General features: G+C 41.0%; 1 protein-coding gene across 2 annotated transcripts in view; it reads right to left on the minus strand.

Annotated features, from left to right (window-relative positions):
• DMXL1 (Dmx like 1) overlaps nt 1-27,337 on the minus strand; it is a 140,774-nt gene that overhangs the window by 21,649 nt on the left and 91,788 nt on the right. The window contains exons 29-37 of one of the 2 annotated variants that reach the window (XM_059724916.1): nt 17,232-17,410; nt 14,932-15,074; nt 13,461-13,546; nt 12,725-12,926; nt 9,134-9,254; nt 6,575-6,637; nt 3,927-4,013; nt 1,591-1,712; nt 1,311-1,452 (exon numbers count right to left, since the gene is read on the minus strand). In XM_059724916.1, the coding sequence (XP_059580899.1) occupies nt 1,311-1,452; nt 1,591-1,712; nt 3,927-4,013; nt 6,575-6,637; nt 9,134-9,254; nt 12,725-12,926; nt 13,461-13,546; nt 14,932-15,074; nt 17,232-17,410 (1,145 nt within the window). The remainder of the gene's footprint in view (nt 1-1,310; nt 1,453-1,590; nt 1,713-3,926; nt 4,014-6,574; nt 6,638-9,133; nt 9,255-12,724; nt 12,927-13,460; nt 13,547-14,931; nt 15,075-17,231; nt 17,411-27,337) is intronic. The other variant, XM_019478071.2, reaches the window with a different exon arrangement.

A 27,337-nucleotide genomic window follows, 5' to 3' on the forward strand; every position in this document is an offset into this window, starting at 1 on the left:
ATCAGTTTCTTGAGATGTTCCAAACCAGATAACCCCTTGTCAATAGAAAAGACAATGATTTACACTACTGAGGGTGCTTCAAAGCAGCTGAACTGAGGGTATAAAAATCTGTAAAAAGTGTGTGCTTCAAGAAGAAGAAGAAGCAGGAGGAAAGAAGGAGAAGAAAGAAGAAGAAAGCTCCTGTGCTGACACCATTCCCTGTTGTTCTTGGGACGCTGGAAAAACAGATCATCTCTCTCCAAGGATTGTGCTACGACCTGTGCCTGTCAGCTTTGCAGCCCGAGTACCTTGGATTAGGTGAGACCCCAGCGCTCGCTCGCTCTCTCTCTCTCCTCTCTAGGCATAACCTTCTGAACCTGAACTGTATCAGTTAAGCTTGAGCTAAGTTTCCCCAAATACTTAGTGAAACCAGGGTAGTATTGTCATTGTTTGTGTTTGTTTTTCTTTTGCATGGCTATTACTACTAGTACTATTATATATTTCATATGCTTAGCAATAAATAACTTTTATAGTCAAACTGGTAATAATTGGGTATATTTTTCCTTCTCTGCTTCTCTTTCCTCCCATGCTCTGCAGCAACGCTTCTTTTACCTAAGCTAAAGATCCCTGTGAAGCCCAAAAATATTGTGGGGTCTGCTCATCAAGAGGCCAAAGATTGGGACGTGCTGAGTTTGAAACACATAAGGGGATCAGCTTGTACAGGCTGATTGACCCAGTTTGACTCAGATGTGCCCTTATGAACTGAATGCTGGCCCATGAGGGTGTCAGCTGGACACCCAGCCAGATTCAGAGGGATTCTGTTTACCTGTGTGCTTGTGTCTGACTGCATTTTATTGTTGCTCTTATGAACTGATTCTTGGCATATGAGGGTGTCAGCCTGTCCATGCTGATCAGCCCGGCCAGGTCAGGCGTGTCACGTTAATTTGTGTGCGTTTGTGTGTATGACTGATTTGGTGACTGGAGGAACCCAGTCCCATTGAGATTGAGTCCTGCAAGATAGCTCCACTGGGGGTGAGGGCTTGCAGAAGGGAGAAATACAGCTCCATATAGTAACACAAGCAGCACATTGACAGAATCACCAAGACCCTAGAAACTATCCCTAATAAATGAGCACACCCCAGAGTAATGGGCAAATTTGGTAACAATGCATAGCAGTTTACACCACTTCCTTGAATAGGAAATTACAGCTTCCACTGTTATGGCACATAAGAACTATGCCTCTTTACACGCCAATATGGAAGCCTAACTGGTAATTATGAAAGGCATGCAAAATGTAGGTCTATTAAAAGCTTCTTCCACAATTAACTTACCACAGATGCACCTCTACCAGTCTGCGTACTACCAAGCCAAGGCATGTTTATAGGGGTGCCAGGATTGCTGTGAGTATAAGGTGTAGTACCCTGAACAGTTGACAGATCATCACGAGCATGTACAACCAAAAAGTCATCAGACCTATAAATGTAACATTTGCAAGCAGAGTGATAATTAGACAGGTTCTTTAAATAATATCATTGATTAATCCACATTCAGTGCAACTGACATACCCCAAAATTGCCAAAGCTGATAAAATTATTTATATAATAAACATACCCTTTAGTTTCAGTTTCTATTTCATCGTCAACCCACGTATAGATTTGTGTAGCTAGAATCCCAGAAACATCTAGTTCTTGAATGTCGTGGCTGGAAGCTATGGCAATGCAGTTCCGATTTGCCTGAAAAAGTTACAAAACAAAGAATGTTAAAGGCTCTCTCTGGGGATTCACTGTTTCAACTGGAATTATTCTTTTGCTGGCACTTGTTTGCAGACCACTAGCTAGCTGATCCGCAAGGGCAAACATGTGCCTGTAAATCAGGCAGGTGCCTATGACTGCATACAAAGAAGATGAAGTTAGAGAGGGTGAAGTTGAGATACATTTGAAAGTCAGTGTCTGACCGTCTAGGATGGTAACATATTTACATTATTAAAATTGTAAGCCTTCTCCCTCAGGAGGCCCAGGCTGTCTCTTGTTGGGAGGATCATATAGCTTGCTTATAGATTACTACATACATTCTTATTTTACAATTTTAGTACCCAAACACCTTATGGACATGTGTAGGTAGGGAAGTTCTCTCAGACTGCTACCTTATCTTTCCCCTCTCTCTCTCTCCATTCTACGTAAAAGTTAAATGGTCTGACCAAGAAAAGAAACACAGGAGAAAGATGCTTTCCCCTACTGCCAACTCTTCCATGCTTCTCCTTGCCTGAGGTGTACATTAATGTCTTGAAAAATGCAACTTAAGTGAAACAATGTTAAGTGAATCCAATTATGTCACAGTAGTTTCCTACTAGCAGGCGGTGACCAAACAATGTTATAACTGAACATGGCACGACTTTAAATGAGTACATTCTCTAATAGATCAACAATGTAATAATGAAACAACATTAACCAGGATGATGTTAAATGAGGAGTACCTGTATATTTCTGTTAAGGAAAGGTGGCAAAGTACAATTGCCCCTTCTTTACTCTGTCTACTGCTCAATGGAAGATAAGGTAGGAGGAAAAACTTGGGGAAGGCAAAACACTGTGCAGTTTTGATTTTCTATAGCATGATTGTTGTGAACCTGGACAAAGGAATCTGAGCCATTCTGCAGGCAAGCAGTAGCAGTAAAGCCAACTCTCATGAAACAGTCACAAGACTCGATTTCCAAATCAAATTAACCCTAACTCGCGATCTCAGGATACAACCCTCAGATCTCAGGATTTTTCTTCCAGCACATGTAGAGAGAGCCTAGCTGGTAATTCTGTGGAGAAGAATGGGATGGGGGGGGGGGAAAGGGGTGGGGGGGAGGAGAAGAGCAAATCAAGGCCCCCACGGTGAGGGAGGAAGTGGGGCAGAGGCTGGGGTGAATGGGGCAGGTTGTGCAGCAGGCAGCTCATCCAGAGCAAGGTGGGGGTTCAACCCTTGGGGAGGCAGGGGGGCACGTGCCCCCTGGATTTGTGTTAGGGGCAGAGGTGGGCTACCTGTGCTGTGGGCAGGGGACACACAACATGGCTAACGCGTGGCTCCCAGGGGTATGGGCTGGGGTGAATGGGGCTCCAGAGTTCTCTGTGTCCCACAGGTGGCATATCCAGAGGTGCAGGGGGTGGTGGGTGGCTTCCCACCGTAGCGTGCACCCTTGGGGGAGGCATGGAGGGCATATGCTCCCCACGGTGCAGAGGTGGGTCTCAGGCTGGGACTCTGTGCCCTGCTGCCTTTGCCTCAGGAGCTCAGCTGCATGATGCCGTTGCCACCCACCGGGCAGGCAGGGGACATGAGGCGTGTCCTTTGCCCACTCAATGGCAGGAAGCACACTAGCATCACATGGCTGAGCTCCTGTGGGGAGCTCAGCCATACCCTCGGAGTACACACAGCTGTGGGGAGAGCTGCGCGACCCAACCATGCCTCTGGATGACTTGTACCAGCCCTGGAGCCCCATTCACCCCAGCCACTGTTCCAGTCCTACTCCCTCCCTTACCAATGGGGCCTTGATCCCCCACCCCTTCCCATCCACTTACCAGCTGGGTACTGTCTGTGTCTGCTCCTCACTCCTAAGCCACAGCCTCCCCAACTCTGCTGCTGCCTCTCACTGATGACCCACAGTACTGTGCATCCTACCAGGGTGTGCAGGAACCCTCCCTCTCCAGGCTCCAAACCCCACACACACACACTCACAGCTCCACACACCTTCACAAATACCACCCCCCACACACTTAAAAAATAGCATGTCATAATTTACATGCTAATCTTGATTTTTTTAAGAGTTCATCTCATGATTTTTGGGATGGTGGACTTGGCAATACTGCAGTAGCACTCTCACTGTGTTAGAATGTATCTATTTAACAATCTAAAATATAGTGTAATAAAAAATAAGAACAATTTTAGAGAAACAGTTTCTTTATACTCACTTTATTGACTGCAAAAGCAGTAATGATGTCAGACTCTTTATGAATAATTCGTGCTTTACCTCCTGGATATCCCAGATCTGTTTCTATCTGTATTCAGAAAAAATAAGATGCTTGTGTAAGTACATATAAGCACATGCAACATTTGTTTTACAGTAGAATAATGCAAGCCAAATATTTAATCATGTGCGAATAAACAAAACTTGTGCATTTATTATGTAGCATGTGTCTAGTAGAATAAACAATTGATATCACTGGGGAAACAACAGAACATTCAAATATTAACCAATTTAGCTTCCTTTTAGTGCATAGGAATTGCCTAAGTAACAATGCATCCTTGGTTATCCTAATCTCAGATATTCAAGCTCTCGATTATCTTTTATTTCAACTTTATGTATTTTTAACTGTATTTACATGTAAGTGTTGGTACTGTGTAACAAGCTGTCCTCTTTTTAAGCTTTATTTAATAGGGCTTATGTATCGTTCAATTTGATCTATTAGCTCAGGGGTGGGCAACCTTTAAAGGCTGTGGACCAGTCTGACCCAATTTGGGTCAGAGATGGGCCATCACTAAATCCTGATTAGAAGTGCAATATGTGTACACGCTAAATCCACAAGGTATTTCTATGCCAGGACAAACAGGCATGAATGCAACATCTGTTTCCAGTCTAAAAGCATGCTGGACTATCTTGCACATTTTATTATTGCAAAATAATATAGCTTAAGTGTATGACAGCAAAACATTTTCTCTTGACCCCCCCCCCCCCCCCCTCCCAAGTAAAGGTGGTATCTGAATCTGTTAGCTTTCTAAATAACTTTCATCATTGAAACTGAGTGCATAATGTTATCTCAGCTATATGCCAAGGTACAGTAGAACTCTAAAGATGATCCCCCTTCAGGGAGTACTGATATCACTGAATCATTGTTCAAATTTTAAGTATTATCCATAATGCTAGATCTGAACAATTCCTGCAGGAACAAATGGAAACCACAACCAGGCAATGAAATCCTTCAAAACGTGAATGCTAACAGAAAAATTGGGATATGAATTATGCTTAAATTTAGTAAGCTCTCTGCTGCAACAATGCAATGCAGTAATACTACTCCACTATAGATTCATTCCAGAACTACCGTACTGAGGTACAGAGAGATGAAAAAACACAAATGAAAAGTTTAGAATCGTTTTCAGAGTAAATATTTAAAATGGTTTAAAAATTTTATGAATAACTTAATATTAGGACCCATGAAAATTATAGTACTTCAAATTAGTAAGCTCATATAATACTGAAGACTAAAGCTAGCTAAAAACTAAAGCTATAGATAGAAGCTATAATGAATACTAAAAACTGAAATTTTTAATATCAAACCATGATTAGAATTGATAAGTGTAAGAGCCTTGTAACATGTTATACTGTGAGTTGTTCAAATGGTGATCCACGTTAATGCTACAGTTTGGAGCAGTCGCATATTCAAGGCAGCGGGGTCCCGGAGGAATAAAAGATTAGAATTCCCCCACCTCCCTTGTTCCAGGCTTCCCCCTCTGCACCCCGCCGCCAACCCCTTCCTGTCAAGTACTTGTGGCTGCCCATGCTGCGCGTTTCAGCAGTTAACCCAGGGGTGGACAATTATTTTGGGCAGAGGGCTGCTTACTGAGTTTTGGCAAGCCATCAAGGGCTGCATGACAGGTAGCCAGGGGCAGATAAATATAAATTTTCTAAATGTTTTAGGGGCTCTGCAGGCTGGATAGAATGGCCTGGCAGGCTGCATCTGGTCCACGGGCTGCATTTTGTCCACCCCTGGGTTAGCCCTTCCCTGCCTACTCCCTCAGGACTGACAGTGCAAGCAGCCATAAGAGGACAGAGGGTGGGCTAGTGAGGGGTGATCTGGAGTGCTGGGAGGCAGTGGGCTAGATGCAGGCCAGCTGGAAAGCAAAGACAATGGGGTAGGGCGGTGTGTTTTTATGAGTTGGGTGACACAGATCAGAGAGCATACTACCCTGGAGTAGTGTATCTTTGAACTACATAATGAGTGCTTACAACTAGTTTCAGGTGCTAATGTGCAGATAATCCAGGTGTTACAAGCTTCTGAAGCTGCTCAAAATTCCTATATAACAAGGTCCTCAGGATTTTGTTTTGTCTGGAGAAGCACAGTTCTGTGGTAACAGCCCATCCAGAGCTCCTGAGTATTGTTCCCTGTTATGCTATTGCTAACCTAAGTATACCAGGAAAATCATAGCTTCTATGCCTCAAATGACCTAGCAATCAAACGAGTTTGACATTTACTTCTCTGGCATTGCTGCTTTAGACTTTACAAGCCACTTGAATAAGTGACACACAAATGCAAACCATTATTTACTTATACAATTACCACAAAAACAACAATTTAGTCAGCAGTATACATTATACATTCTAACACAAAACACGTTTCAGTGCAAATATGAGAGACTAGAGTTTGGTTTTGATTTACAAAATGTCCTATACAATGTTATTGTTCTAACTTCTTATGAAGCTCAGATTTCAGTTTAAATTGCTACACAGCAAAGTTTTCAAAAGGAGTTAACAGTGAATATCAGTTTTATGAACGTCAACAGTAAGTTTTACTTCTAGAAAGACTAAAATGTTGAATTTAATTTGAATATTATGATAATGTACCTTATTGTTGATGGGCTCCTCCATCATAGAATTTTTGATGGTTTCACTGTGGTCCTCTAATGACTTTACCAAGAAAGAATAACCACATGACAAAAATTGAAGATGAGATGTAACATGAAAAACACTGTGGAAATCCTTAATCCTATGTTAGTTTTCCCAACACGCAACAATTAAAACAACACACTGATTTGCACAGATAGTTTACATACAATATATATTTGGCTAAGTATTTATTCTAAATTTAAGTTTGCTACAGAAATCATTTTAATTATGCTATGTAATAGCTTATCAACTTCAGTTCTCAGTTGTTTGCTTAAAATGTTGGACCTCACAGATGACATTCTGAATGCATTAACAGTAGTAGTACAGGAACGTGGCTAGACACCCTGGGCAAAGTGGAAGTGGTGACTTCCAGTTGCCACTGTGATCACAAATGTGTGGCTATCAGCAGCAGCCGCATGTATTTGCACCCACCCTACACCACATCGTTACCCTGGTGGATACCCCTATTGACTCCACTTGTCTATTAATAATAATGAAGAGTGGGGTTTACAGGAGTTTAAAATGCCATTATTGCTTTAAGGACATGGCTAGCAGCTCTGCTTTATTCTGAGGTGGACACTGCAATTGCTTCTGAAGCACTAAGAAGCACTTTTGAAATATTTGGTATCACCTTTGTCCTGTAGAAAAACGAGTTGTTATCAACTTTAAATAAACATTTTTGGTAGAAAAACGCCTTGAAGGGAGAGGAAAAGAAACATTTTCAGTTATTTTCTCCACTGTCTTGTTCCAGTATTGCCATGATCAGAGAAGAATGGGTTGTTTACTCTTGAATTATTTGCTCGAGGGGATAACTTGAGAGTGATAGTTATCACCAGCTCAGTACAAAGCAAAAGCAGCTTATGATCACAAGTCTGGATTGACCAAGGGTTACTGTTTTCAGGGTTATTGTTTTTCTTCATCCTAACAAAATCAAATACAGCTAAGATGTTGTAAGTGAATGACCACACGAACATACACATCTGAACTTAACTGTATCTCCTGAGCACGTTGAAGAATACAGCACATGAATGAGACAGTACTAATGCAGCTGGCCAATGGAAATGACTACAGTGTATTGTAGAAGTATACAAGCCAGCTTTAAACTAGCAGTATAGCTGAAGCTGCAGAGAAACAGGATAAGTTAACCCACCCTTAGCTCTTTGCTGCTCTGGCTAGATTGCTACTTTGCCGTTAACTGTCCATAGTACACTTTTTCTGATTCAATCGTTTCCCCCTATTTCTCCCAGTCAGTAGTTCTTCTATGATGTGGACTACTCATTTCTTGCATCACTGTCTTGTCAAGTACTGACATGAAGGATACACTGTGGATAAGATTCAACGCAAATGGAGTTAAGAAGCAAGGAGGAGGAGAATAAAGGAATTAACTAGCAGTTGAAGGTGACCTGAGATGCTTTCAAGCAATATGAGGTTAGTTTTTCAATTAATTTAAAATTTTGGTTTTAAAAAAAATTATCTGAAAAAAATGGGGAAAATTGTAGGAAAAGGTGATAGGAAAAGAAAGAATAGCAAAAGTTGTACACTAAACAAACTACATCTAATCATTGAAAAAATGTAATAGTCCCTACCCTACATTAATTTTTATTCTAACTTATGCTTAAAGAACAAAATAGCTTTAAAATACCATTAATTTACAGGGTCTCTCTGTCTGAAGGAATACCACCTTTTGTTGCACTGCAGTGTTCTGAGGTTGTACTAGGCAACATTTCACCACTGTAATAACTAAGTTAAGGTTTGATGTGATTTGACTGTGTTAGTGCTATCATGTTCATTGAGTACTCTGAATGATTGCATAGGTAGACCTGATTAAATGCTTTATTTATTTAGGCTAGAGAGAGAACCCTTATAGAAGTTTACACATACTTTGCTGAGAGAAGTGCAGTAGCAAGTATGGGGTAGAGGACAGACATTTTTGCACACCAATTTCAGCTAGCCAGTTTATTAAAAATTGAGTATTTCAAGGAAGAAAAAAAAACAGCTAGCCCATGGCCTGATATGGTACAGATATTCAAGTGCTGTCCCTGGCACACTGCAGTGCTGTATTTATTTTGTTTCTTTAAAAACTAGAATGCAACAAGGTACAATTCAGTGAAAAACTGTAACAACACACAAACTAAGCTGGTCAGGGGAAATCAAATTTTAAAGCTTTGCTTAATTATGTTACAAATCAGAATCTTTTTGATTGATAACGTTTTACAGAAACTGCCACTCTTTTTAAGGTAACTTCTATCAATAGCTTGAGCCAAACTATTATTCTAGCCAAGGGTTTATTTTATGTCATTCATGAGGCAGATACTGGCTATTTTCGTTTTGAGCAGATGCACAGCAAGCTCACACATCAACACAACAAAGTTTTTTAAAACAGCAGATTTAGATCTAGGCACATCCTCAAACACCAATCATATTACCTATACAAGTTTTTGTTCTATGAAAACAAGCATTCAGATGCCATAACTTAATAAAGGCTTAAAACATACATATTTTGCATAATATACAGACCTCACTGAGGCATCTTTTCTTCGTAAATATATTTCGGATAAACGTTTCCTGGATTACTTCCTGCTTAACCAGGTACTGCCAAAGTCTCTTCACAGACAATGCAACATGACTTTTAGATCTGCTGATCAAAGTTAAAAAAAAGTTTATGCTATCATGCTAGTAATGAAGTTCTAAAGTAATTCACATAAAATTCTACCTAAATAAAGTGAGGAAAAAGAAATGTTAACATTACGACAAATGGAAAAAGGAAATCAAGAGTTGAAGCATGCATGGATCACTGTCACAGATTAGCACGCAAATATTTACATTTAATAATCTTGTATTGCAGCATGGGTGCTGAATGTTATACTATACAATAAGTTACTTTAGAAACTGGCAAAAACCCTGCACAGGGAGAAAAAAACTTAATAGTATGAGCTTAAATTCTTAAGTTCCTAAAAATGCTGAGTTCTTGCTCTTGTCAGATAGGGCATTTGTAGATAACATGGGGGTTTAGATTGAAGCGGTGGTTTTTAAAAAACACTATTTCAATTTGAGGCAAAGTAAACCCCTGTGACATGTACATCCGTGTCCTTACCTGCCTCTCTGGCAGCAGGGAGCAGAGAGTGAGCTGCCAGTAGGCCTGAGCTGCAAGGGGGAGGGAGGGGGGGCTGGTGCTTCCCTCCAAGGCAGCAGCCCTCAGGCAGCACCCACCCACAGGCACCCAGCTTGGGCGGTCCCAAGGGGCACTGCAGCTGCAGAGGGAAGCACCGGGCACCCATGCAGCTCAGGCAGGCAGGCTCCAGAGAAGGGGGAAAAAAAAAGAAAAAGATCAGGCTCATTGATTTTCTTTTCTTTCCCTTCATTGCAGCCTGCCTTCCTGGGCTGCTGCGGGGCTGCCTGTTAGGGCTGTCTGCACAGCTCCTGAGCTGTACGGAGCCCAGTGATTCCCTCCGTGGCTGTAAGGTAGCAAACAAACTCCTCACAGGTATTTCAGTTTGCTGCACCCCAAAGTCATTTAAGGCACATTATGCAGCAAATTTGCTGCAGGGGCTGGAATTAACGTGCAATATGCTGACAAATTTGCAAACTTGTGCAAAGAGCAACACCATTAAAGAGGTGCAAAAGGGCATTTAACCGCTTTCATGTGTCATCTACAAATGCCCATAGATTTTATCCCATTTGACGAATGTCCTTGGGAATAACGGCAGCAGAGACTTGGGGGTCATCATTGACCACAAGATGAACATGAGTCTGCAGTGCGATGCTGCGGCTAGTAAAGTGACCAAAACGCTGGCTTGCATCCATATGCTTCTCAAGCAAATCCCAGGACATCATTCTCCCCTTGTACTCGGCCTTGGTGAGGCCGCAGCTGGAGTACTGCATCCAGTTTTGGGCTCCACAATTCAAAAAGGATGTGGAGAAGCTTGAGACAGTCCAGAGAAGAGCCACGCACATGATCAGAGGTCAGAGAAGCAGACCCTACGATGACAGGCTGAGAGCCCTGGGGCTCTTTAGCCTGGAGAAGCGCAGGCTCAGGGGTGATCTGATGGCCACCTATAAGTTTATCAGGGGTGACCACCAGTATCTGTGGGAACGTTTGTTCACCAGAGCGCCCCAAGGGATGACGACTAGGTCGAATGGTCATAAACTACTACAAGATCGTTTCAGGCTGGACATAAGGAAGAATTTCTTTATTGTCTGAGCCCCCAAGGTCTGGAACAGCCTGCCACCGGAGGTGGTTCAAGTGCCTACATTGAACACCTTCAAGAGCAAACTGGATGCTTATCTTGCTGGGATCCTATGACCCCAGCTGACTTCCTGCCCTTTGGGCAGGGGGCTGGACTCGATGATCTTCCGAGGTCCCTTCCAGCCCTAATGTCTATGAAATCTATGAAATACTGACAAACACTGAAACAAAACGGCCAAACAGTTGCCAAGATATCTGTTCTGGAATATGAACAACAGACAGATCACTGCATATATACAGGAAATTATTTTGTTACAAAAACTTAAATTATTGTATAAAGTCTGTTTTGAAGCTATGTAGAGAAAAAAATCCTTTCCTTTCCTCTAGTTTAGGTTATGTTAAATTTTAATCAACGGGTCTTATTATTTGTACTTGAAGATTGCCAAGGGAAGTGCAAAATGAAACAGAAAAGTAACCTCAAAGCAGACGTATCTCAACTTGCTCTCTACCAGAACAGGTTGCACTTTCATATAGTTTGTGAACGGTTCATATTTTAAACAAACTGAATAAAAATGAACCTTCCCTGCCAATTGGAGAACTGCAATTTAAGTTTGGTCCCTTGCCAGATTACACTTTCTGTTAGTTTCCTCATCCCTAGGAAATACAAAGCAGCAAAAAACAACCACCAAAAGATCTCTCCAAGGTGTTGGAGCCTTCTGAGCACTGGGAAGCATACAAAAATATTATTTTTGGCTGTCAAAGAAAGGAATTCCATATTTTGGAAACTGATTATTCTGTACATATCCCACAATTCTTAAAAACTCTAGGCTAAGTTCAAAACCATGAAGGAATCTGGAAGAACTTCCACTCCCACACACAAACAGTGGCTACTAATTATTCCTATGCAATTTAAAAAATGGTTTTACAGAATTCTTATTGTTTTTACAAGACCAACATACTAAATACCCAAATTTAATACTGTGCAAAACAAATTCCTTAGATTGTGCTGATGGTTTTAAATAGCTAAAGGAAACTTCTGGAGTGCTGGATTGATTCTGGATTTATTTGACAGAATGGACCCAAAGCCAATTTGAAGAGAGCAATTTTTAGACTTCTAAAAATCTCTCTAAATGGAGCTGCATTTCAAAGGAGAATGTTTCAGTCAACTCTAGCATAGGGACCTAAAAGAGCAACTTCTCATGATTTCCTGTTTTAATGACAAACTTGATATAAAAAAAGAGAGGTACAGAGTCTAAACTGCCCTATAAAACACTTTGCTGACACTACATTTTTAGCTTTATGATGCAGTATCAAATCCATGATCAACATGGATAACAGCTGGAAAGATACTTTTTCTCTTGATTTATAACCTATTCAAAAGGGGGCAGGTGGAGGGAGGGGTTATTTATTTTAGATACTATCCTAGATTTGTTCTTATCTGTTTGATGTGAACCTGTTCACAATGGGGATGAAGGATTTAGTACATTCTTCCTGTCCATCACGCACAGAGTCATCCACCAAAGTGACTAAAGCTCCCTTCTGTAGTACTGATGAAACAGCTTCCATAGAAGCAGTAGTAGTGAGATGAGTTTTTGACATCAGAGTTTGACGACCACCAAATCTGACTGCTTTCTCTGCAGCTGATATCTTCACATCAGAGCCAGACTCAGAAGCATGCATATACATGTTTAACTATGCATATGATTTGAGCATTCAGCTATAAAAGAAAATCAAGCGTTTGCACATCCAAATGGGCTGGATATGGTTCTAATTGGGCATCTTCACTTAACGTTATAGTAACCATACATACAAACATGTATTTCTGAAAACATCTAAAAGGCCCATCATTTGCCTTATGAAGGAAAGGTAATGAATGACTATTAGAATGATTATAAAAAAAAGTATATAAATTGCATGCACACCTGAAAGGAGTGTTTGTAGGTTCAAGCAAAACCTTGTGGCGAAGGAGTGCAGGACCTGCAGATAATGCTTCCTCAGGTGCATGAACTGAAATAAAATTTTGAGGGGGGCCACCGTATAACTCAAGCCGTCGGAGAAGAACTTGCTCCCAGCGCTGAAGTGTCTTTAGGACTGCGTGACACAGCGGGGAGCTAACTGGAAGTTCTAAAAGGACAAAGCAAAGAAATTTAAATTATATTGGCATCTTAGTGTGAATTCCTCCACTAAAAATCTATATTGCAATGAAGCATTTTCTAAATTAACTTAAAAAGATGGAAGAAGAGATTGAAATGTAAAGAGATTAATTACCCTGTATTGCTTTATAGCAGCCTGTGATGTGGAAAAGGAACCAGGATATTTAGAACAGACGTAAAGACGAACAGAGAAGTAAAACAATAGTAGAAATGATGTATTATGAATAACAAAATAAGTACAGGATTAATTAATCAGTAAAAATACTAAAATAGCCAGTAAGACATGTTACTGACAGCCATAAGTGATTACAAGGTAGACAAAAAACTCAACAGAACATTCAAAAATATCCCCAAATAATCAGGTTAATGTTTGTAGTCTCTAATATCAAAATAAACTAACTGCGGAATGGTATTTTACAGTGTACCAATCTCTCTAAAAATAAAACAGTGTCAGGATAAAGTGAGGCAAAGCAATTGAAAAAAGTTAATTATGCTGCTAGATTACCTGAAAGATCATGTCCAGCCAAGGGATAGAAAGTCTTCAAATTATGAAGCACCATCTGAATCATAGTCAATCTCATCAGTGACCAACTACAAAAATATAATAAGTCATTATGATCTCATATTATAATCTTTCTTAAAAAAAGCTCGACTCTTCTATGTAGTCAAGATAGGACTATTTCTAGATTTAACCCCAAAAATGGCCCCACTGGCCAGATGAGAGGCATGGTGCAGGCTAGTCTGGACCCATACACCAGGGCACAGGGCTGATCTGACAGAGAGCTGATATAGTGCGTGCCGACACCAGTGCAAGGCTTGTGCAGGAAGCCAGCAAAAGGCGCACATGAGGTGCTGGCCCCAGAGCCAGAGTGTAGGGCTGATTTGGCAGGGTGCACGTGGCCTGGATCGGCTCCTCACGCCACATACAGGAAGAGCACTGAATCCATCCCCATGTCCTGCATATAACACATGCCATTGCCAGACCGGGGCTTGCACTGCACAAAGCACACAGAGACAGCCGGGGGCATGAGCTGACGCAGTGCCAACACCAGACTGGTCCTGTGCGCTGGCTCCAGCACACAGGGATGGTCATGGGTAGGTCTGGCATGGGTGCCATGTGCAGCACCTGACAGACCAGCTCCATATGCCAGGGCTAGCATGTACTACATGCAATAAGCAGTGATGGTCTAACAACTGCAGGCCAGATCCTAAGGTTCCACAGTTCTAGTCTGAAAGCTGTACCTCTGATACTCCTGCTCTAATTATATTGTAACGTTAAGGATACCTTGATTGCCAAGGCATGATGATGATGAAGATGATGAAGAAGAAGGAGAAGGAGAAGGAGAAGGAGGAGAAAAAAAGAAAAAAAGAAAAAAAGAAAGAATTTGCGTAAGACTTTTTTTTTTTATAACTTATATTTTTATCAAAGTATTAGTTTCTTTTTATCTTCTACACCTGTAAGTTAGAAGTTACAGGTTGAAATAAAAAATATTTACATACAAATAACTGAAATAAAAGGTAAGGATCAGAAAACAATAAGAAATTAAAACATACTGGTTATATATGTTGCTAATCTTGGTAAGCTAATGGGAAGGATTCCATTTACCCACATTTGAATTGTAATAAAATATTGCTGCTGTTACAAAATTGATTTTTTTTTAGTTCAGGAAACTCAAGTCACTTGTCAGGTAAAAATGTGCATGTCGTTTTATTGTAGATATAATCTTGAATGTAATGATATTTCCAGTTGCACCAGCAAGAATTTAGGTTAGGTTTCTTGTTTCCACGTAAGAAAGAAAGAAAGAAACCATCAAAATATTATGCTTGTTGTTTATTTAAAACTAGGCATTCTATAAACATTCCTAAGAAACAGATTTCTTGAGTAACTCCCATATTTTCTCATCCATAAAGTACCTAGAAATGTACTCGCTGTCAATAGCATCAGAAAAAAAATATTAAAATTAAGCCTTTTATACCTGTATGAATTTGAATTAGAATGCTCCTGAAGTTGTGAGTCTGATGCAAAAACATCTTCCTCATCCTCCTCCTCATCATCATCACTTCCTTGGCTCTCCTCTGAATCATATTCTACTCGACTTTGTGAGGATGGAAGAAAAGGCTAAAATATATATATATGAAAGAATGTAATCAGAAAAACTATTTCTGTCAAAAAGCATTTTGCTCGTTTAAAACACAAATATAGTGACATCATAAAATTAAACACAATCTTGTCATATCATATCAAATCAGTCATTACAACAGTTTGAAATATATTCTTTATTAAAATAATCATTTTGGAATCAGTACAGCCGCCATAAACCCTGTACCCATCCAGCCATACTCCCCACCAATATACAAAAATAAGACTTCATTTTAAGCTATTATGCAATCATCTCTATGTACACTACACAAACGCATACAGATCAGGACAAAATTGTTTTTTGAAATCAAATTAACGTATGTTTGATTTTTAGAATATAATTAGTCTTTTTTCTTGTTCCAAGATGGCATATCCCCTAGCTAAAAGGAATACTTCCGGGAGCAAGGGGAGGGGGTAGGATTTCTGGGTTCAAGATGGCAACCAGGGGGTGGGGCAAGGGTTGGGGCTACCCTTGTGGCCCTCGGCAGCTCATCAAGAATTGTTAAGTGGCCCTCCAGGTGAAATAACTGCCCGCCCCTACTTTACTCCTATTCCATTATGGATATTCCTTTCATAAATTATATAAAGGAAACCGTTGAGGAAGACTTCATAAAAGAGCGCAGACATCACAGAGGAGGATAGAAGGGCAATTTAACAAGACAGGAAAGCAAATAAGTAGTGATAGTATCGATTAGGTAAACGCCATGCTTATTAGCCAACCTATAAAGAGGTATGGACACAGCCTGGCTGCTTTAGTTGAGGGGGCAGTCCATGCTGTGCAGTAGAAAGTGTTCAAGGGCATTGCTGCCAGGTATGGCAAGTTTGCTATGTAGACACAGCTTATGTATTGAAGAATAGATATCAGTTGAGATATTCAGAGAGTGGATTACACGCAGACTGATAGAATAAGGGGCTGATTTCTGCTATTTTAAATGGCTTGAGAGGGAAAACCACTGTGTATGAAGTGATCCGCACGATACAGTAGCCAAAGCTGAAAACCAAGAGAGTCTGGGAAGGAAGTTTTTTCCTTTTTTGAAAATGAAGGGTCTGATCTTTAGAGTAATTGTGTAAACAGCAGAATTATTTCAGAGGTATAATGAGTTAATAACTGAATCTCTCTTTTCCCTTTAGAGAGAGAGAGGAGAGAGACTAGCATGAGTCCATTCAGGAAATCATCCTAGACCAGGAGAACTTAGAACTTCTTGATTCCAATCCCAAATTATGCTGTCTATCAGGGATATTCTCTTCAGTAACAATTATTAATGGAAATTTAAGTTCTTCATCTAGGAAGAAAAATTAGGCCTCTCCTATCTACAAGTTCAAGTTTAGTTGCTGGCTAGAATCTGAAAGACAATTTCTCACCAGCTGCTTTAATAAGTGGACCTAATATCTCTTACCTTCCTATTCTTTTTTAAATTAAATTGAGGAACTGTACTTTATAAAATTTAGTTTGATTTCTAGTCAGTACACAAATGTTTTTGGCTTAATTATTCATTTCAAACAGAAGGTACATTTTTAACATTGTGTCGTTTTATCCTCCATGTGCAGCTGCAATCTGAATGAGCAACGTTTCAGAACATCATCATTCATATCCAGTAAAATGGTATTTGAGATTAAATCAATTCCATGACTACCCTTTTTACCCTTGCAAAAATTTAGTGAGCATTATTTTAAGAATATTTTGGGTATCTGAGTAAGAAAAATAGATGATTTTTATCCCCTGCTTTAAAAGTAGAAATGGAAACACAGTATAACCTTATAAATCTGGATATCAAAAAACTGGAATTCTCGAAAATCCAGCACTTAAAAAAAATATACTACATTGAGGAGTAGCGGCAGCTGGTCCCAGGGCAGTGGAAGGGGAAGCTTGTACACAGCAGCTGCTGCCACCATCCAGCCACCATCCAACACCCTGCGCCACCGGTGCTTCGGGCCCGGCTGCTGCTCCCACCCCCCACAAGCCATGACCAGCCGCCACTCTGGTTTAAAAAATCCAGAATCTTCACATTTCTGGAAGGTGCTCAATCCTGAGCATGCCAGATTTATGATGTTATACTCTATATAACCTAGTTTCTGCTTAAATTATTACTTGTCTTAGAAAGAGCACAGTTTATATTTTACAACAGTAAAAATTACCTTTGCTATGAAATAGTCCCAGATACTAAGTTCGGGAGGAATAAACTTTTCCCTGTAATGTGGAGATCCCTGTTCCACCGTTGGTGATGACGGAGACTGGGGACACTCTTTTGGAGACAATTTTGAGGAAAGTCTAAAACGTTTCTGTTGTTTTTCACCATCATCTACAGGGGAAGAAACTAAAAAATACAAAATCATTAAAAACTAGGGTGAATATTCATGATAGAAGCCTCACAGATATGCGTTTTCAGGATTTGATTTTACCACTTCCTTAAGATGCAAAAAAGTTGGTATCTCTTTTTATTTTACTGTACTAATTCTAAAACAATATCCAAAGCTAATGCAGATTACTTCATAAAACAGGACAGTGGTTAAACAATAGGGAGCCACTAGTCTACAAACTTAAGTATCCAGCATGTCAAGAAGGAAATTGCTATTTTTGTGGAGATGGTGTGCCCTTTTAAACAATGATCATCTAGCTCAGGGATCCTCAGTCCTGACAGCCTCCAGAGCCATGAATCAAGAACCAATACAATAAGTATTTCTCCAAATGATCTGTGGCAACCACACTCCAGTTCAAAGGGGGAAAAATGTATAGTACTTGAACCTTGATTTCTAGAGATGAGTGCAACATGCGTTACCACTCATGGCTGTAGGAAGGATAGTCTGTAGGGGTTAAGTTGAAGAACCATTTGACCATTTGTGGCTCAAGTGCTGTGTAGCCTGAATATAACTTCTGAAACTATGTCAAAATGAATGCAAACTATTTTGTGATCACATATCAAACTTGCATGAGTCACCTTGAATGCGCACATCTTGGAATTTTTCTGATGGAACCTTAGCACTGCATTAAATATAATGGTAGCACTCATTATGTCCTTTGTAGCATGACTAGCAACCTCCAAAGCTATTATCATCCATCAATCTCATTAATAAATCTTAACCTAAACAGGTACCAGTTGACAATCTGATGCCTGTTACTAAAGGTCCCTAAACTGACTTCCAGATGTGCTATGCCTACACATTTATAGACAAATGTGTTAACTCAGGTGGCCCCACGAACATAGTATTAACTATCTTTATTGTTAATAGTTTAACTGTGAAACGGTTGAATTATTTCTCTTTGATCTAGGCTTGTTTTTTAAAAATGTGAGACAGAGAAGGGAGAGAAACAGAGAAGAGAGAGACAAAAGAGGTGAGTATGCAAAAAGAGGTGAGAGAGAGAGAGAAGGGAGAGTGTGTGAAAGAGACAGGAGACAGAACTGCATGCCATTTACAGAACAAACCAAGTTTCAGCATTTCTTTTAAATCTTAAGGTATTTTTCTTTGATTAGCCAGGCCTGTCACTGCTACCGTGTTTTCCTGTCTCCTGATGACAGAGCCCAGACACAATTCAGGTTAGAACTATAGTCCCTCCTCTCTAGAATATCTACAGTTGATACCAAGTCAAAAAGTTAAAACCTAGGCTGCATTAAACACACGCTTCTCTCCAAAGAGCACATAAAAAGCTTCAGATCAGCAAACCACTACAGTACCAAGCTTACTTTTGAGCATGTGCTTCAATGTTTGATGAATAAAGATGAGCTACTGAAATAGGGTCAGAAAACTATTACTCTGTGCTATGGCAGCACACAGGGGTTTTCAAAACATTTTGTTACAGGCTGCAGATGCTTACAGGATTACCTAAAACGCTCACATTTTTTGAGAAATGAGGGGCCTCCCTTTGAGATGCTGAAGAATTATAATAGTCTATGTTTTCTGAAAGACTATTTATCCATGTTTTAGTTGAAGTCAAAGGAACCCTATAAAAGGTTTTGTGGACCTTTAAGTTTACTTGGCAAAAGGCCTAAGACAGCATGGAATTCTGAGAAACAATGACTTAGTTCTGAATTAAGAGAAGAATATATCACCACAGTAACAATACAAATCATTTGGAAGTCATCAAGTGAATGGCATTCAAATACAGATTTTTATACGTATGAAGAAAAATCCACATACCTCAGATGTTAGCCATGAGACCACAGAGTAAAAGAATAGTCCATGGTTATGGAGAATTCATTTGGGAACCTGAGCTGATATAAAAATCTTAAGTTGCATGCAAAAAAGAGGACTGAATTATTGGGTTTCAGGGACTGAATTTAACTCAAGACATACATTTTGAAACTAGACTCTTTAGACCCATGTCTTTAATAAAGATTCAAGATCTTTCTTCTCTAATTAATGTGCAAAACCTCAAAGCATCCATGAGACCATCCAGAAAAGCCACATAACTGGACATTTCTACAGTTAAAAACCAGGAAGGAGGGGAGAAAGAGACTCTATGCCATTTTATACAAAACTAAAAAAAACCCATGTAGCAAATTTTAAATAGCTATAGTCAGACTAGCCTGTTGGTCATAAAGGATTATAGCTGCCAATTCACGGCAAGCAACGTGAAGGAAAAGTATGGACTATCTGGCAATTTCCCCTTGCTTAAAGCAACATGTTGATAGCAGAAGCAGGATTAAAGGGCTCCTTTCAGAAAAAGGCTAAGTAAGCAGATCAAGATGCACAGAATGTCAAATGAGGTCACTAAAGTCAAGCAACACACTAAGAAGCAGAAGTTGAGCCAGACTGATAAGGAAAACCCCTTGACTAGCAAGTACATTTTGTAGAAGTAAACAGGTAATCTGGCCTCCCCCTACCTTGCCACCTCTTTCTTTGTAGGCAGAGAGGGTAAGTCAGGCCTGTTGAGCTAGTACATGGCAGATGAGCTTCTAAAATTATTGCTTTCTGAATTACGAACAATACTGAGGCTCGAGTCAGAAGCAGCAGCAAGACTGGAAGGTAGAAGTGCAGAAAAAGCACTTCCTAATATAGTTCTTGTCACAGAATTACAGAATAATAGGGCTAGAAGGAACCAGAGAACCTAATCCCCTTCTCAAGGCAGGATCTCCCTTATACCCAAAGCAGGAATTGGTCTTCAAAAAGAAGATGCAACAGCAGTCCCTGGGGGTACCATAATTTTCTCACATATCACACACCACTGAATAAAGCAAACTTGTTTTTGGGAAGGCAGAATCAAAAATAAAAAGGATATTCTCCAAGTTATGACCTTGTAGAGCAGGGACACACCCTTATGTTCAATTTATTCATCCTCCCTTTCCTGTTCAGGAAGAACTCTACATGCAGCTGAAAACTCGACTCTATCGGTAGAGATCTAAGATTTTGAAGTAAGCTAAAGAAGTCTACAGAGCTTTGAAAAAAGCGAAACAAGACCAGGAATAGCTAACGGACAGCAAAATTGCTAAAGGATAGCTTGATTAATACAACCTCAAGACCATTAAAGAAAGGGTTGCTAATTACTGTGGGGTGAAGAGCAATTAAAAGGAGGCTGGTAGATTATGAGTCATGAAATCAGTTAACTCCCTCAGCACTGCCTGAACAGAAATGCCGCTACCGTGGCAGGGCAGTCTGTTTTAAACCTTGACTGGAGCATGGATGAAACAGGTGTCCGACTTTCCCAGATCTGTCCTTGCTAGACTCCATCCCTCCATCCACATGGCTGCTGGAGGGAAGAGAAGGAAAAGCAACAGCAGCCACTTTGAAGTGCCTCCAAACTTTTACTCTGGGCAGAAAAACCAGCTTCCCCACTGAAGATATTCATTCCAGCTGTAGAAGGCTAATATTCGGGGGAAAGTGTATGCAGTATGTGCAAGCAAAGATGGTATGTTACAGGGCCAGAGTGCTGCAGAAGCCTGCTTTCCTCAGGCACTGAAGCCTCTGAGGGAAAGCAAACCCTACTTAGCTACACAGGGCCAGCAGGCAGGTCACTGAGCAGACCTGCTTGCAGCAGCTGCAGAGAGGAGGATGCCTGTGTCGCAGCAGCATTACCCAGAGCTGCTCGCTCAGAACAACAGACTCTCTCATGTGCATCTCCCTCCTCAAACTGAAGAGCAGGGCCCTCCCTAGGCAGGCACAAATTGGGGCAACTGCCCCAAGCCCTGCGGACAGTGCCATACAGGCTGTCACCAGCCCCACCCTTTGGCCCTGCACAGGCTGATATGCCCCGAGCCCCGCACACCCCTAGGGATGGCTCTGCTGAACAGATACCCAAGGACACTAGTCTGGTAACTTATACAGCTAAATCAAGTAACAAAATGCCACCCTTAACGTTTTAAGGGCAAAGAGAAAGGGGGAGGCTGAAGACCCAAGAATGACCTGCTACAATTCCCAGGAAGTAGAAATAACCAGAGTTTTTCCAGAGAAGAGGAGGAGTTCTGACCTTGCTGGGAAAGATCTGACCATACAATCTGTGAAGCCAAAGTGGGGGGCGGGAAAAGGGAGGTGGAGACCCTATTATATGAATGGACAGCCTAGATGAAATAGAAAACTTACGTTTTCACAGTTATGAACAGTATTACTCAGGCTAAGTACAGACAGTCAGAAAGTGTGAGACTGAATCGATTTAATCTAGGCAGCTTCCTCTAAGCTGCATAGGTTGACCGAATACCCAACTCAACTAATGTTCAGTTTTCAATTCGGACAGGCAGGGGAAAGCCTAAACTGACCCAGGCCAGAAGGCATGGGTTGGTAGAGTGCACCCCCCAGCCTGCTGGCCATTGTCAGCCCAGCCAAGCGTCCCATTTCCCCGCTCCCCCATCCCAGCTGCTGATTGCTTCGGTGGCTACCGCAGCAGGGAGGAAGAAACAGTCCTCTGGGCTGTGTGCCTGCCCGTGCGACCCCTGCCTTGGGGCTTCCCACACCAGCCCCAGACAGCTCCAGGGAGCTGAGGGGCATTTAGCTGCTGAAAGTCTCAGGGACAGCCCCGGGAGCAGAGGGAAGTTTCTCAGCTCCCCTGTACTAGTTTTGCCCAAGATTCACAGAAGCCCCTCAGCTCCTTGGGGGTGTCCCTGGCTGGGGGGGACCCTGGCTTGGGGTGGAGGGAAGTCCCCTAAGGCAAGAGCTCACCAATGCCCCCATGCTGGGCTGCATGGGCAGGTGCCCGACTTGGAGGACTCCTTCTCCCACCCTCTGTAGCAGCTGCTGAAGCAATCAGCAGCTGACAAGTGGGAAGGTGGAAGGGAGAAGGTTGCCAGGATTTGAAAAGCCCCCATCACAGGGGCTTTCCTTCCACCCCATGAGCTGTGTAGACCCTGGCTAGTGTGGTCTGGGGGGTCTGTTCCCCTGCCCTTAGTCCCTATGGGCTGACGGACGCAGGCAGGAAGTAGGCTAATGAGCAGAGGGGCGAGACTGTTCCTGCTCCACTGGAGCAGGCAGCATAGCCCAGGGCTGCAAAGCATCCTGGGATGCTGGGAGACTAAGTTTACTTGAACCAGGAAGGGATCCAAGACAGAAGTTCCATAAACTGATATGACTTAAAATCAGTTAAGTGTGGTACTACATCCAACCACAATATCTTAAACTGGTTTCGGTCATTTGGAAAGTATTTTATGAGTACTGAACTTCTGTTCTGTTACAGGTTTAAACCAGTTTCTAATCATTTAAATTCGTCTGTGTGTAACTTCTGTCCCTACCCTCTAGGGCACTGTGGGTGCATCTACACATGACACTATGTTGCCACAGCAATGTGCTACGGCGATGCAGTGTCCACAAGCAAGAACCATGATGCTGCAGCTATGTCGCCATAGCTATGTGCTGCCTTGTTATAGCCTGTTGCTATGGCAATGTAGCAGCTAAAAAATAGCCACGCGCTGCATGCACGGTGCTGTGTAGGCTGTCACTGTACTGTCATTTAGTACTTCCAAGATGAAGTACTAAATGATGGTGCAGTAACAAAGGTGCCATAGGGACATGTGTAGACATGCCCACTTAGTGCAGTTTTTCATGTGGTAACAACCACTGAATTGAAACCAGATGTTTCCCAAACCAATCAAGGATACTAACCTCTCAAAGTAGCACTGTATACAGCAAGTTTTAAAAATGAAGTTCTTTGATCTCTTACTACAATTCTCTAAACTGTGGGCTAGAATTATTTCATTTGTTGAATGCATAACGCAGACAATTATCCCTTACAACATTCAGAATGCTCAAAGGAGACCCACTCTAACTTTCAAAAAAAGTCATCTTCAGGCTAAAACCAAGATGTGTAAGTTCCAGTCCAGAAGCACCTTTCAGAACACATTTATGGTCGTATAAAAACACAGGAAGAAAGCGTTTCTACTTCATACCTGTGATACATGTTCAACTAACTTATCACCTATTAGAAGTGGAAACCTACACAACGTTGAAACTTAAATAGATAATTTTTAAACTGTACCTAATCTGCCAGCACATTTCTAATGTAACACAATGAAGATCCATCCCCCCACCCCCACCCCTTAGGATGCTATTTAGAGTTCACTTACCTGTATTAAAAGATGTTAAGTATTTATGCAGCAGTAATAATGTTGTTTACATGTTATTGCTTAAAGCTTATTAGCTAACAGAGCATGCACATGCATTGTGTCATATGGAATTTTAGCTTCTGCTTCAAAATAAAACTTGCTCAAATACTTAAAAGAGGCAGAAAATAACAAGCGCTGCATGATACAGAACTACGCAAATATACATCTGCAGATTCTTTTAAAGCATATTGCAAAAAGCAATTGCTGCACTAATTCTAATCTATGGAATTATTTTCCTTAATCTTCTTCTAGCATTCTACAGGTTAGCTCTTGGTAGCTGACCTGACACTTTAAAGCATCCAAAACTAGAATTATTTAGAGTTCTAGGTTACTTGAGACACACAAAATACAAACCATATTTGTACATTCTAAAAATGATTTCATAATTCTTGGGTATCAGTGAGAGCACGGGTGTATCTTTAAAATTTGTATTACATTTCACAATTAAAGTCTTCCAATTAGATACTGTCATTTAGGATTTTAGATCAGCTGTGTTTATTATTAAAAATCAAATTTACTGACTTTATTATACAACCAAAAGATGTATCCATGTTCAGTGAAATCCTTTGTGTAGCTGCAATACTTTAATATTTAAATATTTTTAATATTTTAATGTTAGACTCCCAGAAAAATAATCTTTAGAGCCAACGTAACCCCAGTAAAAAAAACCACAACAAACCACAACAATCCTACCATTTCAAGGTAAACAATTCTGTCATTTTAAAAGAAAAACTCAAAATATGAAGCACTCAAAGGCCTGTTTGTGAATCCAGATACCTTTCTTTAGGTGATAACCTAGAAACATTTTTTTTGTGCAATTAAATAAAGAAAATAAGAAAGAAAAAAGGAGTAACATGAACTGGTATGAGGATTCCAATTCAGCTTCTTAACACATTTACAGTGCTGTGGTTTGAAAGTTTCAGTTAGCATGATAGTTTTTACAAACCCTCAACTTCCAGGAACTTAAGTAGAATTCCTTAGGGTACTGAAACTGTGTGTATTACAGTACAATTCAACTTTTACCATTAATGTACACTGAAGATTTTATGTTCTCTTCTGTGGTTCCTACTCCAAGCAAGTTGTTTTAGAAAAATGAACAACACTGGTTTCAACTGACAGCATTTATGGTTTTGACTGAATTTACTAAATTGGCTAAATTTCACCTTTAATATAGAACAAATTACAAGTGGTCATTATGCCTGAAAAGAGAGACCTTCAGACACCACTGCTGGTATCCTCCTGCTTCTGCAAATTCTTGTGCCTGATCTCAGATTAGCAAGTAAAGATCATAAAAGGGAGACCTTGGAAATAATCTGGAGAATCGTCACCATTATCATCAGAAGAGGAATAAAAGTAAAATTTCTTTTGGAGAAAGGGCCAACCTTGTATGTATAGAGGACACATCTACTGAAAAAGGCTTTATCACGATGATAAAAAAGCCTTGGTTATGTTTAGAACAGGGGCTCGGAAACTGACCAAGTTGATTCAAAGAACAGAGTTAAATCTCCCAGTTCCATAAAGGTAGGAACTGACCATGCGCTTGACTGTCAAACCCCACAACCATAACTGACTACAGAGCATAAGCTGCCAGTGAGTAAACTGTCTGTGCCACCAAGACTAGGCAGAGAACAGCAACGCTGAATACTCTACACCAAATGTGTCAGCCTCAAATGGCTCTTCCTTTCCAGTGTAGGGGAAGATTGATACCGAGACTGTTCCAGACACAGGAAAGGTGGACTTAACTGAAGAATGCCCAGAACCAGACAAGGTGTTGTCTATCCTCCAAGTCATTGTCAAGGATCAATTATTATTACTTTTTTTTTTTTTGAGAAAACTTTTGTTGGATAGAACTTTTATTGGTGTTTGTGAATTCTTGCTGGATTCTTATGAAGCCCGTTATGACATACTACTTCAGATATTAAGCAATATCGAGATCCACCATATGAACTATTGTTAAAGATAAAGCTACTGAAGCCAAAGAAGAAACTAGAGCAAGCTGCCTCTCTCTGACAGAAGAAGAAATTAAGGGTCTGGTGGTTATTCCTTCCTTTACTGGAGAACTCCATGCAAACAACCAACAGACCATGCTGATATAAGCTTTGTAATGACAAAACCACACACACACACTAGCTAACTGCCCATCAGGAATGACCGGGGGCGGGGGGGGGGGGGGGGGGGCAGGCAGAGATGGAGCACTGCCACCCCCCGCCCACAGGTGCCATTTCCCAGGAGTGGGGGAGGGGGGGGAGCCTTGCCAGCACCCCATGCTGCCGCTGCCTGCAGGAAGCAGGGCCAAGCAGTGACACTGGCCTCGCCCCCGCCCCCTCCGTCCCCTGCAGGAAGCAGGGTTGGAGGAGGCAGGGTGAGGCCAGCAGTGCAGGTCTTGCTCTCCCACTCTGACCCTGCCCTGCTGCACCACCACCTCATGTCTGGAACGCTCTTGGAGCACTCTGATTGGTTGTTTCAGACAACCAATCAGAGTGTGAATAAAGTGTTATGGACAAACAGACTAAGGCTTTTATAATAGCACGTGTATATAGATATATCTATACGTCTATCAGCTTTCCTTCCCATCTACCTCCTACTCAAAAGTAGAGCAAAGAGAATCAGACTGCCAAAACTCCAAATTTCAGTGTCAATAAAACGTTAAAACTAGTGATCAGGAAGTAATCAAATATCTTTGAGAGAGAGGAAAAAGGTGAACAAAAAGATCATGGATAGCTTAACCTTTTTAAAAATTCAATTTCACCTCGAGGAAAAGGTGAGAATGTTGCATCATGGTCTCCCATATTGTACATATCTCCTTTACAAATACTGCACAAGAGGCAACTGGCTTGCTCAAATGACATATCAATAAACAGCCCGTCTCAAACCTAGCAGCCTGGGCAAATAATCTGACACTATAGATCATTCATGAACTATACTCAAAAGTTCCAGGTAGTAACCTCAAAAACAACCATGACTGTTCTCTGCTATTTTGTCCAACCATATTGGAGTTGGGAAACAGAAATATGTGGAAGAGAAAGGGAAGAATGGTAGATCTCAACAAAATACAAGCTGTTAATGATTCCAGTGGCTCAAACTCTCTAGGGGATTTAGGTAGTAATATCTTTAACAGTTCATTCTCACTGCAAGTAGAAGCTCTGGGTGAACCAGCATTAGATAGTTCAGATAGGACTTTTCCATGACTCTTTCAGTATTACTAGCATATACACATGCATTTACTATGAAGGGATGACACTACAGGGTGAACACCTCAAAACGGTGCATTACTATAGCAGGGCATTTTTTCCCCCAGAAAACTAAAATCGGGATTAGATGTACATTATTATCTCAAAATAGGGAAGAAAATGGGATCCCCCTTATATTGAATAAACCAGTAGTTGGGGCATGCACTATGGAGATGGAGAGCAAGGTCTGAATCTCTCCTTTCTCTGAGGTTATTTGAATTCACATCTCTACCTCCTGGAGAATACTCTAATCACCATTTCATAAGTGATTTTGGGACAGTTAGGATGCTTAATCAATGGGACACCTGCTTAATCAATGGGTCTTTGCTCCTGTGCGCTATTTGTTTTTCCAAGAGTATCCAAACCCAGAATTCCTTATAAAATTGGTGGTCAGGCACCCACAGAGAGTGGAAATACAGGTTCCCAAAAGATGCAGAAGGAAAATGCACTTGCATCTCCCACATCCTAGGACTACTCTGACCACCATCTT

The sequence above is a fragment of the Alligator mississippiensis genome, chromosome 3 (assembly GCF_030867095.1).
Source record: "Alligator mississippiensis isolate rAllMis1 chromosome 3, rAllMis1, whole genome shotgun sequence".
Lineage (NCBI taxonomy): Eukaryota > Metazoa > Chordata > Crocodylia > Alligatoridae > Alligator > Alligator mississippiensis.